This window comes from Amia ocellicauda, chromosome 9 (assembly GCF_036373705.1).
Source record: "Amia ocellicauda isolate fAmiCal2 chromosome 9, fAmiCal2.hap1, whole genome shotgun sequence".
In the NCBI taxonomy this organism is placed as follows: Eukaryota; Metazoa; Chordata; class Actinopteri; order Amiiformes; family Amiidae; genus Amia; species Amia ocellicauda.
Window position 1 is genome coordinate 42,640,744 of NC_089858.1, and position 12,236 is coordinate 42,652,979.

The following is a 12,236-nucleotide window of genomic DNA, read 5'->3' on the forward strand; positions in this document are numbered from 1 at the left end:
ACATTGTCTGCTTACAGGTGTATGTGATGTGTTTATAAACGCAACTTATTAACATCGATTGGCTATTGTTCGGTTCTATATTTTATTTGAAAGTAATCTTATCCCTTTGCAGCCGAAGCTTTCTAAAATAATTTAAAATGTGCTGGTTCAATGGGGAATCTAATTCATACATTTCCCTTTTCAAATGTCTATCTTCGGTTCTGCGAGTCTAAAAGTGCCGTTATACAATTCACCCGAAAGCGAAGCACCTTTATTAGGACATCTGCATTAAATCACAAGAAATCGTATGCATTAGTATGCAATCGTATGCATTGAAAGCAGCCTCTCTGATGCGTCTATAGTGATATCAGACAGCAGCACTGTGCACTTCCTGCGGTTTCTGTTTTAACTTTATCTTCATCCACATTGTAAACAGCACTTTCATTTCTGCATCGTCCCAGTTGTTACCTCTAACGCCGACATTTGTGATTTGTACTGCTCAGCTCAATATAATTGCATTTCGTATTGCATTGTAAATAGCCGGTCTCGTATTAAAATGCACTGATTTGAATGGAAACCTGCTTCGGTTTAATTTATATCGTTTTAAAGCAAAATTCGGATAATTAATAAAGTTATGGTCCCGTTCACAATTTCACAAGGCAATTTTCACGTGTAAAATGCATACTGTTAAATTTCAGACTTGAATCATACTATCAATCATACAAGAACAAACAATAGCAAGTTTACCAGCTACACACTTATTTTAATCGACCGAGTAGTTTGAACTGTTTACATCATAACTCATTACTTAGCCTAGACTTTTATAATAATATATATAAAGATGTGAGCTAGTGAAATGTTTCAGTACATTTAAGGCTATAGATCGATATGACATTCAAACAATATAGACACAATACTGTGTCCTGCAGCGGTGCAGCTGTGTTGGTGCCAGTGTTTACTCTGTTTATTTCGCGTCTCTCAGACACGCAGTCTGGGGGCGGGGCTTGAGTTGCATCACACGCTGACGCTTTTCACCCGGCCAAGGGCCCGGCGCGTTCACAGTTACATTTAGGCCGGCATTAGGCCGGGTCGAAAGATTTAGGCCGTGTCGAAAAGCGGGACTAGTTTTGACCAGGGCCGGCCTAAATCTCAAGTGTGAACAGGGTCATAGAAGTGATTTGTTCCCCCCTGTGTAAAGGTGGTGTGGTGGGGAGGAGCGTAGGGAGAGGCATAAAAGGTGAAGGGAGGCAGAAGAACAAGTCAGTGTGCGTGTGTGTTTTCAGTCAGACTTGTGTGCACTGCAGTAATAGTACATAAAACGATTCGTTGTTGCACATGCAATGATGAGTTGGGTCTACTCCTTGGATAGCCCCGCAAATGTTGCAGTACTAAACCACACTTCAGATGCCCCACATGTTTAATCTAAATTAAAACATTTGATTTGTATACTGCCCAGTACTAAATGATTTTACGAAGAGCTAGAATGCGTTTAATTAATCTTATAAATTATGCGATCAAAAGTTTTATTAGCCTTAAGTTAAGATTTAAAGAAAGTTCGATATAACAATGTTCAAAACCATCATAAAAAGCCCCTCGATTGCACTGTCGTGTGAGCAGGCATTTTACCAGATTGTATTTGAAAATATGATTACACTGATAACTTCCTATCCCCCGATATGATTACACTGATATCCCCCATTTGCCAGCATGCCCGTGTTATTCTGCTTTATTTATTTATCTGTCATCTTTACAGCAAAGTGTTGTGCAGTAGTGTTTCCCATTAATTAACTTAACTGATGTGGCCTGCAACAGTTTCAGAATGAAGAAAAAATATGTACTCTCATAATAGACATAAAAGATTGATATGTGCTTTGCACCGTCGCTTCGGCAATAAGCAGCTCTCACTCGCAGCCAGTCAGCCTCTCCTCTCCCCTTGCGCTTGAGATGAGAGTGGGGCTTCGGCACCAAATGTGATGCTCGGTCCAGAACACATTTTGAGGAGACAACATCGTTTGAAGTAATGGTTAGGGATGTGCATGACAAATATTTTGACTATCAAGAATTCCACAGTTGTTGTCCACTATTCGAATAATCGCCCCACACCCATTCAAAATGAGACATAGATTAAATGTGAAGTAATGCAATGTGTCAATTTTGAACTTTACTTTAAAATACTTCTCTAACACAACAATTGTTAAATAGCTAAACATTAGGTGATGTAAAAATACCTTCCTGTTAGAAGACTCACTAAATAATAACAGCAATAAGCAGAGCTGACAACTTGTCAGACTCTTGAATTATTGTTTGCCGATTTTTTCAATTTTTTTTGGTAGTCACGATTTCTATAAATATCTGTAAAGGTTCTGACTATTTTTGATGAAGGTATATTTTGCAATTATAGTTGTAACTGACAGACCAAAATGTTTTTTTCAATTTGTATTTGTCATTCAATAGTTTTAGCAATGTAAGCTGCAACGAAAATGCCTTAACATTAGTGTCCGTTTGGCAACATATTCCGGTCATAACAGCAAAATACAAACTTACCCTCCATATTTATAATTGAATATATATTTTGAAAAAACAATTGCAACTGTTGATCGAATATTCCTTAATGTTCTACAGACTTTTAGATCTGTATATGCAAATTGCTGATGAATATGCATATTTGTGACAACCTGACACTGGTGATGAAATGTTCGTAATGAAAAGTGTGATGAAAAGATACGATCCCGGTATAAATTGTATTACTGTACATTTTGGTAAAAATAATGCACTACAACGATAGGTTGCATATGCAACCCCAGTTATCTGAAAAAGGAAGCACTGCCCAAGGGGGAGGGGTTTCTGCGCACTTCCGTAAGAACCCGATCGAAACGTCACTCTATCAAAGCTGCCATTGGCCCCTGCGCGTGTCACTCAGAACAGATCACGTTTTATAGAACAGGAAGTGGAAGGGACGTCAATGCAGGTTCCTCTTTTGCCGGGAGCTAGGACTCCCGTGTGACCTTGCAACCCTTGGGCAGTGCTTCCTTTTTCAGATAACCGAGGTTGCGTATGCAACTTATCGTTATCTTTCAAGTTGTAAGCACTGCCGAAGGGGGAGGGTTTACTGTATAACCAAGCCGTCGCAAGGGGTGAGGCAGCGAGCTGATAAGGGAGCCTGCCCCGAGGTGTACCGCTAGGGGCCTCGGCAAAACAACTCCAGACAGGAGACACAGAGGCCCCTTGGGTCTAAACTGGGCTGTCCAGGAGCGAGGACCGTAGTTACGCTCTACTGGGGACTGTCTGCAATCAGCATTTACAAAGCGGGGCTACAGAGGACAACTATTAACGCCCTCCGCTTACAATAGCAAGGCCGGCTGCTCTACTAGAGCATCTAGGAGCGAGGCCGTATATATCTACTTGCACAAAATATGGCGCGAGCAATCAACCAACTTGTGCGCCTTCCGCGCATTAACATGGCAGTGAATCCCTGATCCTGCAGGAGCGGGGCCACAGACCCACTGAATCACACACAGCTTGCTAGCTACAGCTGGACATAACAGTATACACAGCGTGGCAGCAGGAACATTCATGCTGCCTGCGCACAGCACAGGAGCATCCAACTCAACTGAATAGTACAGAGTGGAAGAGCTCTATTGTTGTGACAATTAGATTTCGTACAAACGAACTATATACACCACGGGGCGCAGGAGCCTGCTCATGCGCCACACGTGGGACGTAATAGCTGTGGCCGCTTGCTCCATTAGCACAGCTAGAAGCAAGGCCACACCAGCTTGACCATGTCGTGACAAACGAACTATGTACACCATGGGGCGTAGGAGCCGGCTCATGCGCCACACATGGAAACACAGGAGCAGTTAACACCTGCCGAATAGCGCAGCTAGTGCAGGGCAACCACAGCTCTTACCGTGTGAATAAATGAACTATGTACACAGCGGGGCACTGGAGAAACTCAAGCGCCCTCCGCAGGAGTACAACCGCAGCGGTCCCCTTGCTCCATGGCATACACAGCCAGAGCGGGCCACAGACCTGCTGACCCAGGAACTATATACACAGGGCAGCGAAACTCGAGCACCATCAGGTGGAAACAGCGGCAGTGAGCTCCGTGCTGTACAGGTCAGACAGAGCCACAGTCCTGCTGTTTAACACATTTATATATATACAGAGCGGGGTACAGGCCAGACGCATGCACCACTGCGACACAATGCATAATGAACGAACCATATACAGGGCAGCCTCATAAGGCAACGTGCCTGCAGGCAGCATGACCGACCCTGGCAGATCCTGGAGCAGTTTGTGCGGCTGCTCAACTGGAAGGCATAGTCCGGTGGAAGGGAAGACACGGTTCACTAGCTCCCTCAGGATGCACTTAATAGGGGCAGACTGGGAGAGGAAAAGGCAGGACCCAGAGCCCGTAGGTTACTAGGGCTCGACTGCAGTCAACACTGGGTTCTCAATGGAAGGGACCGTTCCCGTCATGTCCAACCTGTAGAATTGGGCAAATGTAAGCGGCGAACACCTTGAAAAAGGTCCCAAGGTGTGGCAACGCCTCGACTCGATTGGGCCACCAGGTTTTCAGGCACCGGGGTCCCAGTGGACTCGTAGGCCATGGTAATGGTGTTCACAATCCAATGCGAGAGGCGTTGCTTTGAAAGCGCCTGGCCCTGTGTCTGCGCTCCATAAGACACGAACAGTTGGTCTGAGTGCCGATTGTCCTTAGTGCGTTCCAAATAGCACCTGAGGACCCGCACAGGGCAGAGCAAATGAAGCCGTCTCTCTTGCTGAAGCGAAGGGAGGAGGATGAAAAACCATCAGCTCAATAGGCCTGTTGACATGGAATAGAGACCGCACTTTCGTGAGGAACGCAGGGTTAGGCCGTAGCGTGACCCTGGAGCCATCTCCTGCAAAACGGACACACGATGGGTGTACGGACTGGGTGTGTAACTCGCTCAGGTGTTTTGCCAAAAACGCAGTCTTAAGTGACACCAGTTTCAGCTCAGGCTCAAATGGGGCTTGGAAAAGTGCATCCAGCACTACATCAAGATGCCATGCGGGCAGTGAAGGGGTGCGAGGAAGCCACAGCCGTTGAGCTCCCTTTGAAAACTGCAGAGCCAGGAAATGAGACCCAGGGGGCTCGCCATCAATCCGGACATGACATGCGGAGATGGCCGCCAGATGCACTTTGAGCGTGGACGGGGACTTGCCCTGGTTGAACAGCTCTTGTAAAAATTGTAATTTGACCCCAATGGTACAATGAATTGGGTCTTGACCGCCGGCTTGGCACCAGGTACTAAACGTCCGCCACCGGTAGGAATACTGCGACCTCGTAGAGGGAGCTCTCGCTGACTGAGTAGTGACTACTACAGCGTCTGACAGACCACAGGCAATCAGTCGCTCCCGCTCAGGGGCCAGGCCCAGAACTGGAGGAGGCCTGGGTTGGGGTGCCAAAGCGTGCCCTGCACCTGGGACAACAACTCTGCTCTCACTGGGATCTGCCAAAGGCTCTCCGTGGAGGAGGGCGATCAGGTCTGGGAACCAGAATCTGCGAGGCCACGGAGGGGCTATCGGCAGAACTGTTGCTCATTCTTTCCTGACCTTGTCCCGGACCACCGGGGGAAGGGGAAACGGTGGGAACGCATAAAGGAGACAGCGCGGCCACATGTGGCGCATCGATCCCTAGGGTTCCTGAGGGGTCTTGGACGGAGAACCATTGTGGGCAGCGTGTGGACTCTGCCAAGGCAAAGAGATCCACGTCCGCTCTCCCTAACCAGTGTCAGGTTGTCTCCACAGTTGCTGTACCACAGACGGGAGGAGGCGCCATTCCAAGACCAGGGTGTCTCCCCGAGAGAGGAGGTCTGCTGCCATGTTGGCTAAGCCTGGGAGGTGAACTGCTCTGTGATGCTACCGCTAGGAGTTCCAGCAGCCTCTGGCAAGGGAAGAGGGAGAGACACGTGTATAGAGACGTGGAGCCCCTGGGAACGCAAGTGGCTGAACACAACGTCCATGCACTTGGAAAAAGTGCGTGGGGCTAGTGACAGGCCGAAGGGGGGAACCGCAAACTCGAACGCTCACTGCCACAGGTCCCTCACTCACGGCCACACCACGCCTCTGAAGGGGAGTGGACAGGCCTGCAATTACGCTGTTATAGTCTGGAGTTGCTGGGAGGTGTACGGGTGGGCCAGAGAACGCTGGAATATCACAGGGTCGAAGTGCAGGGGGTGGGGGGCGGAGGTCCACCAGCCGTCCTCCTTATGCATGTCATGCTGGACCGCCGGCGGTCAGGACGTAAGGCCTGGCGCCCGGCTGCCGTGTGGGGTGCCTGCCTGCCGGTTCGAAGATCAGCAGTGGGTTGGGATTGCTGCCTGTGCCACTGCCTGGGAACCAAGGTCGAGAGACATTGAACTCCTTAAGGCTGCCTGCGAGGCTAGGCCGAGGGTGTAACCGGGTAGACCCTGGCTCGCTGCAAGGGCTGTTCCCTCTCCTGGGGAGTGTGCGTCAGCATCTCCTCCATGGAGGGACCAAAAGTAAAGCCCGGCGATATGGGCACGTCTAGAAGGCGGGTCCTGTTCGTGACAGGCACTCGTCTTGCCTTTGACAGCCAGAGCTGGCAGTGTGCCGCCACAATAGCTGCCAAGGAGCGTCCATTTGCCTTTGTGCCGTGATGCATCACGTTGACCAGCAGGTTGGCCGCCACCGCTCTCTTTGATAGGGGGCGGGGCCTGTGATGCAATGACTCGGTCTGAGGCCTCAGCCAGCTGGGCCAGGTAAGGGGCCAGGTAAGGGGCCAGCAGGCTTTCGATGTTATGCAGGTGAGCCACTTGGGCTCCAGCCTCGTAGGCCCTCGGGAACAGGGTCTCTGTCACGTGACATTGCCTGTCAGGACAGGCCAAGTCAAGTGACTCCGCGGACAGCGGGGTTAAGGAGACCAGCACAGCGAAGGTGTAGTTCACTCGGGGGAAGTCCACCAGGCCCGCTTCAGCCGCACCCTGGGTTCTGGCATAGGCCTCCCCCACCCGAGCCTGGGTTGGGGCCGTTACTGGACGGTCCCAGGTGGCTCTCAGGTCATCCAGGAGGTCCAGCAGCAGTGTGAGGGCGCACATGGGCTGCTGCGGCCGGTGCTCCCGCTTGAACCTGGAGGGGGCGGGGTCAGAGGGCCAGGGGATCTGCAAGCAGCCCTCTGGATCACCGCCCAAAACTCCCGGACCTGATTACAGGAACAGGGGAAGTGTTGTTGCTCAATGGAGTGGGGGGGGACGAGGCTGGTTCCCCCTCCTTGAGCCCGTGGGTGTCGCTCCACCGTTCTTCCCTGTCGTTCACGTGCTTGCAGCCTTAACGGCGCGCACTGCAGGCAGGAGAGGCCCAGCAACGTAAGCAGGAGGAGATGCAAGTGCTGGGGGTGTGGCTGTCTCCGTCACTGCAGCCCTGTAGGAGGAGATGGATGGGGCTCGGGGAGAGGCGGAGATCCAGCGCCCCCAAGGCCCCCCCCGTCACTCACTGGAGTCGGGGATCTTCGGGCGTGGCATTGAGTACGGCGGTGCCCTGTGGAACGGCAGACCTCCAGGCGCACCGTAGCGGACCCTGAAGTCGTGGTCAAATTGCACCCGCTGTCGGTGCCCAGACAGACTGGGCATAAGACTTCCCCACTCCAGGCGGGCAAGGTGCGCTTGTCGCAAGCGGCACAGTGGCGGGGGCGAGAGGAGCTCATCGCCAAGCGCACACACGCGTGCACAGGGAAACGTGCAGTAGAGGCGTGCCGGTCAGTGTTTGCACCGGTGCACACAACAACTGAAACGCTGCTGCTAGCGCTCCTGCTGTGGAGGAAAAGGTCCTGTGGACAAAAAACCAACACAGCAATATATATAGCACTATATAGACATGACTATTATTTTTAAAAGGCTCTTCTTGTGAACGAAACTGAAACCGAAAGCGCAGCCGGACCTCTGGTGCATGGACAGGACAGAATCAGGATTAGCTATCAATAATAACTAAACACACACAAGACAGAGACGATGTGTAGCGAAAACGGTGGTGAACAACACTATGAAGTGAGCCAGCCAGCCGAAATACGCAGTTTGAATGTTTATTACAAACACAGACACAGAGCGCTTACGTTCTGAAGTCCGGCGAAATGGCAACAGAGGGTGAACCTGCACTGATGTCACGTTTTATAGAACAGGAAGGGGAAGGCATGCACGCAGGGGCCAATGGCAGCTTAATAGTGACATTTTGATCGGGTTCCTACGGAAGTGCGCAGAAACCCCTCCCCCTTGGACAGTGCTTCCGACTTGAAAGATCACAAGATTTCAAATGAAATAGTGTTAAATATAATTGCATTGATTTTGTGTTCTACTCTATCCAACCAGACAGAAGGCTCTAGATAGCTTCAGCTTCAGCTTCAGCTTCAGAGGACAAAATGGCGTCTACATTTAAAAATGGTTCTTGGGATTTTTTTTTTTTTTTTTGAACAAATGTAATTTATGCAGAACTGACTTGTTTTGCAAATGTGCATTTTATATAATTATTTTAACCTTTTTGAGGACCATGACGAAAAATATGATGTATGCTGGGAGCTTTGAAGCTCATAGATTTCATTGATTTGGTTTAATGTTTAATATACCAATCAAAAATATGAGTAGTCGTTGTATGAAATGTTAAGCCAGTGCTGTTTGTAAAAATTTCTTATGGACAGTTAACTCATGGAATGGGTGCAACCACAGAAAAGTTTGACATTTGACAAACTCGGTTTGAGTTTACAGGTCTACTGTATACTAGAATAGCTTTGTAATCCAATTTGTATGCTGTAAATATACTGACATTTCTGTCACATAAGGGGGAAAAAAATAGATAAATCTAAGCTATAATCTTGATACTGTGGCAACCCTAGTTGGCATGGGGTATATTTATGTTTGTGTATATGGTAACTTGCACCTCTTAAAACCTGATATGGATCTAACAGCTATGTTTTTTTTCACCCCTGCTTTACACAGGAGAACATTTATGCTTGCTTATATCCTGATAATTTCTGCTCTCCATACCTTCCTTTTAATCAGTAATAGTCATTGTTAATAATCCATCTGAAATCTCACTTTTTAAGTATTTATGAATTTTCCATTTAAATGACACTCCATGTAGCTCAACCATGTAATAAAGCTATAAAAAAAGCACTTAATTTAAGTTAATATTTTGTCTGATTTTGTAATTTTTTTTTGTTTGTTTACAGTGGGCAACTCTGAGGATAGAAAGAGGTGCTAAAGAGAAGAATCACCATCTGTACAAGCCTTACACAAATGGTAAGCCTAGTATGGGTCTCAGGATCTCATTGTCAGCACAGTGCGGGGGAAGTTTTATCGTTTATACATTTTTTATTTTTTATTTAGGACTTCTGAACCTTCCCCGTTTAGTGATGCGGGAAGGTCACTGCACTGTGGCGTGGGAGAGTGGGGTTCGAGTCCCTGCCGTGGCTGCTCCTTGAGCAAGTGCTGGGAGAATAAAGTTTAATTCTAAGTTAGAATCCTCATAGCCTATTAAACCAGAAAATACAATTGGGCATTGTTTTCCTATTATAGTAATCTATTTTTTATCATAGTGGGCTGTTTTTGTTTTAATTCAGTATTTAGTATTCTCAATGTTATTATAGGAAGTGTGTGCTTGCATACATAGTTACACGCATTGGGAGTGAGTCGGACGCATTGAGGCTCCACCTCAAGCTTTGTTCAAACAAACTATGACGCGTACACCCCTCCTTGCTTGTTCAACAAATACGCGCAGTCCCCCATCACTGCTCAGGCTTTCTGTCGTCTTTTCAAATGACAAATCTCGCGCATTGACGTTTTGAAAAATTGAGAGCTATGTGGCTTTACACCCTGTTCACACTTGAGATTGGCCGGCCTAACTCATATGTGAACGGGGTCATAGATTTAGACCGGCACTGGGCCAGGTCAAAACTAGTCCCGCTTTTTGACCCGGCCTAAATCTTTCAACCTGGCCTAATGCCGGCCTAAATGTGAATGTGACGCGCCGGGCCCTGGGCCGGGTGGAAAGCGTCAGCGTGTGACGCAACTCAAGCCCCGCCCCAAAGAGACGCCGCTTTGTCCCGCAGAATAAACACAGAATAAACACGGGCACCGACACAGCTACACACAGTATTATCTCTGTATTGTTTGAATGTCATATCGATCTATAGCCTTAAATGTACTGATACATTTCACTAGCTCACATCTTTATATATATTATTATAAAAGTCTAGGCTAAGTAATGAGTTATGATGTAAACAGTTCAAACTACTCGGTTGATTAAAATAAAAGTGTGTAGCTGGTAAACTTGCTATTGTTTGTTCTTGTACTAAGTATGATTGAAGTCTGAAATTTCACAGCATGCATTTTACACATGGAAATTGCATTGTGAATCTGTGAACTGGACCATAACTTTATTAATTATCCGAATTTTGCATTAAAACGATATAAATTTAACCGAAGCGGGTTTCCATTCAAATCAGTGCATTTTAATACGAGATCAGCTGTTTATTATGCAATATGAAATGCAATTTAGCTGAGCAGCACAATCATAAATGCCGGCGTTGGAGGTGACAACTGGGACGATGCAGAAATGAAAGCGCTGTTTACAATGTGGATGAAGATAAAGTTAAAACAGAAACCGCAGGAAGTGCACAGCGCTGCTTTCTGAGGATAAAACTATAGACGCATCACAGAGGCTGCTTTTGATGCATACGATTGCATACTAATGCATACGATTTCTTATGATTTAATGCAGATGTCCTAATAAAGGTGCTTCGCTTTCGGGTGAATTGTATAACGGCACTTTTAGACTCGCAGAACCGAAGATAGACATTTAAAAATGGAAATGTATGAATTAGATTCCCCATTGTACCAGCACATTTTTAATTATTTTAGAAAGCTTCAGCTGCAAAGAGTTAATATTACATTCAAATAAAATATAGAACCGAACAATAGCCAATTGATATTAATAAGTTGTGACTATAAATACAAAACATACACCTGTAAGCAGACCTAATGTCATGCATCACTGGTTTGTTTGACTAGATTTGTATATTCCCGGCATGCATTTAGTTTAGGCCACCTTTTTGCCCGCATATGTGAATGCACTTAGGCCTCCTAAAACCGCAAGTGTGAACGGGGTGTCCGAAAAAAGCTGCCCTAAATTTGAGGCGGCCCAGGGCCAGCCTAATAACTGTGAACAAGCAGGGACATCACAGCTGCGTTTCTTATGCATAGTGTAATTTTACATTTCCTGAATCTTTGACAGTAATTATAATTCTTTAAATTTGTTTTTAATGTTCCTAGATCTCACAGTGATAAAATAAGGAAGATATGGTTTACATGACAATAACAAAAAAAAGTTGGTAAACATTTTTTGCAGAGCGCAATCAGACGACATGCAAATAGGCTGACATTAAATTAAAGATGTGTGTCTGTCTAAGCATTCTTTTCAATTATAATGAGGAGAAATTAATAACTTCATTCTCAAAACTGTGGTCCTTCACAGGGACGAATTGCCATGCTCCCCATGTGCATATGTTTAGAACGTCACTGAAGAGAAATAAAATCGGTTCTGGAACACTGTTGAAAATTGGAAGATGCCGACAAAGTCGTCTCATGTCAGGGCATTCATTTAGACAAAAACTAATATTTTTATTTAATGAAATATCGGGACCCCCCAAGTTCAAAGTTTTCCCTCTTATGGGGGGTCCTGGACCCCCCCAGCCCTCCCTCAATTCGCACACTGTTTGTAAGTGAATACAAACTGTATCCGTTTGATTTATTATAGCGCTATTTGTTTTTATCATGGGTTAAGTAGCGATTTCCAAAAGTTTAGAACAATTTGCAATGTAATTTGCACATCGTTATTTTAAATCTTTATATTGTGCATTTATTAATTTTACCTTTATTTTGTATTTGTGTAGTTCTGTTTGATTGAATAACAACAGTCCTCCTACTTCTAACCCCCCCTCACAACAGTAATACCGAGTACATTCTCAATGGTATATCGATACTAAAAATCTGTATTTGTCTGCATGTAAGTTAGGGCTGTGCCGGTGACAATGTTTGCAAGTTATTGATCAGTAATGAACATTGGGTTGTGCAATATACCAATATCATAGTTGTAGTTTTTTGTTTAAATGATACATTTTCCCTCATTAGAACTTTTTTTTATGCACCATTTCACACCGATCAAACATAATACATTGTCTAAAAGTAAGAAGGTATTGGTGTCAA

The 12,236-nt window shown here is 46.2% G+C and overlaps 1 protein-coding gene across 5 annotated transcripts in view; it reads left to right on the plus strand.

The window, feature by feature from the left end:
• The window catches only part of gpat4 (glycerol-3-phosphate acyltransferase 4), a 92,024-nt gene that overhangs the window by 19,328 nt on the left and 60,460 nt on the right, over positions 1-12,236 (plus strand). For all 5 annotated transcript variants that reach the window (XM_066714544.1, XM_066714542.1, XM_066714543.1 and 2 more), the window contains one exon: positions 9,203-9,272. In XM_066714544.1, coding sequence (XP_066570641.1) covers positions 9,203-9,272 — 70 coding nt within the window. The remainder of the gene's footprint in view (positions 1-9,202; positions 9,273-12,236) is intronic.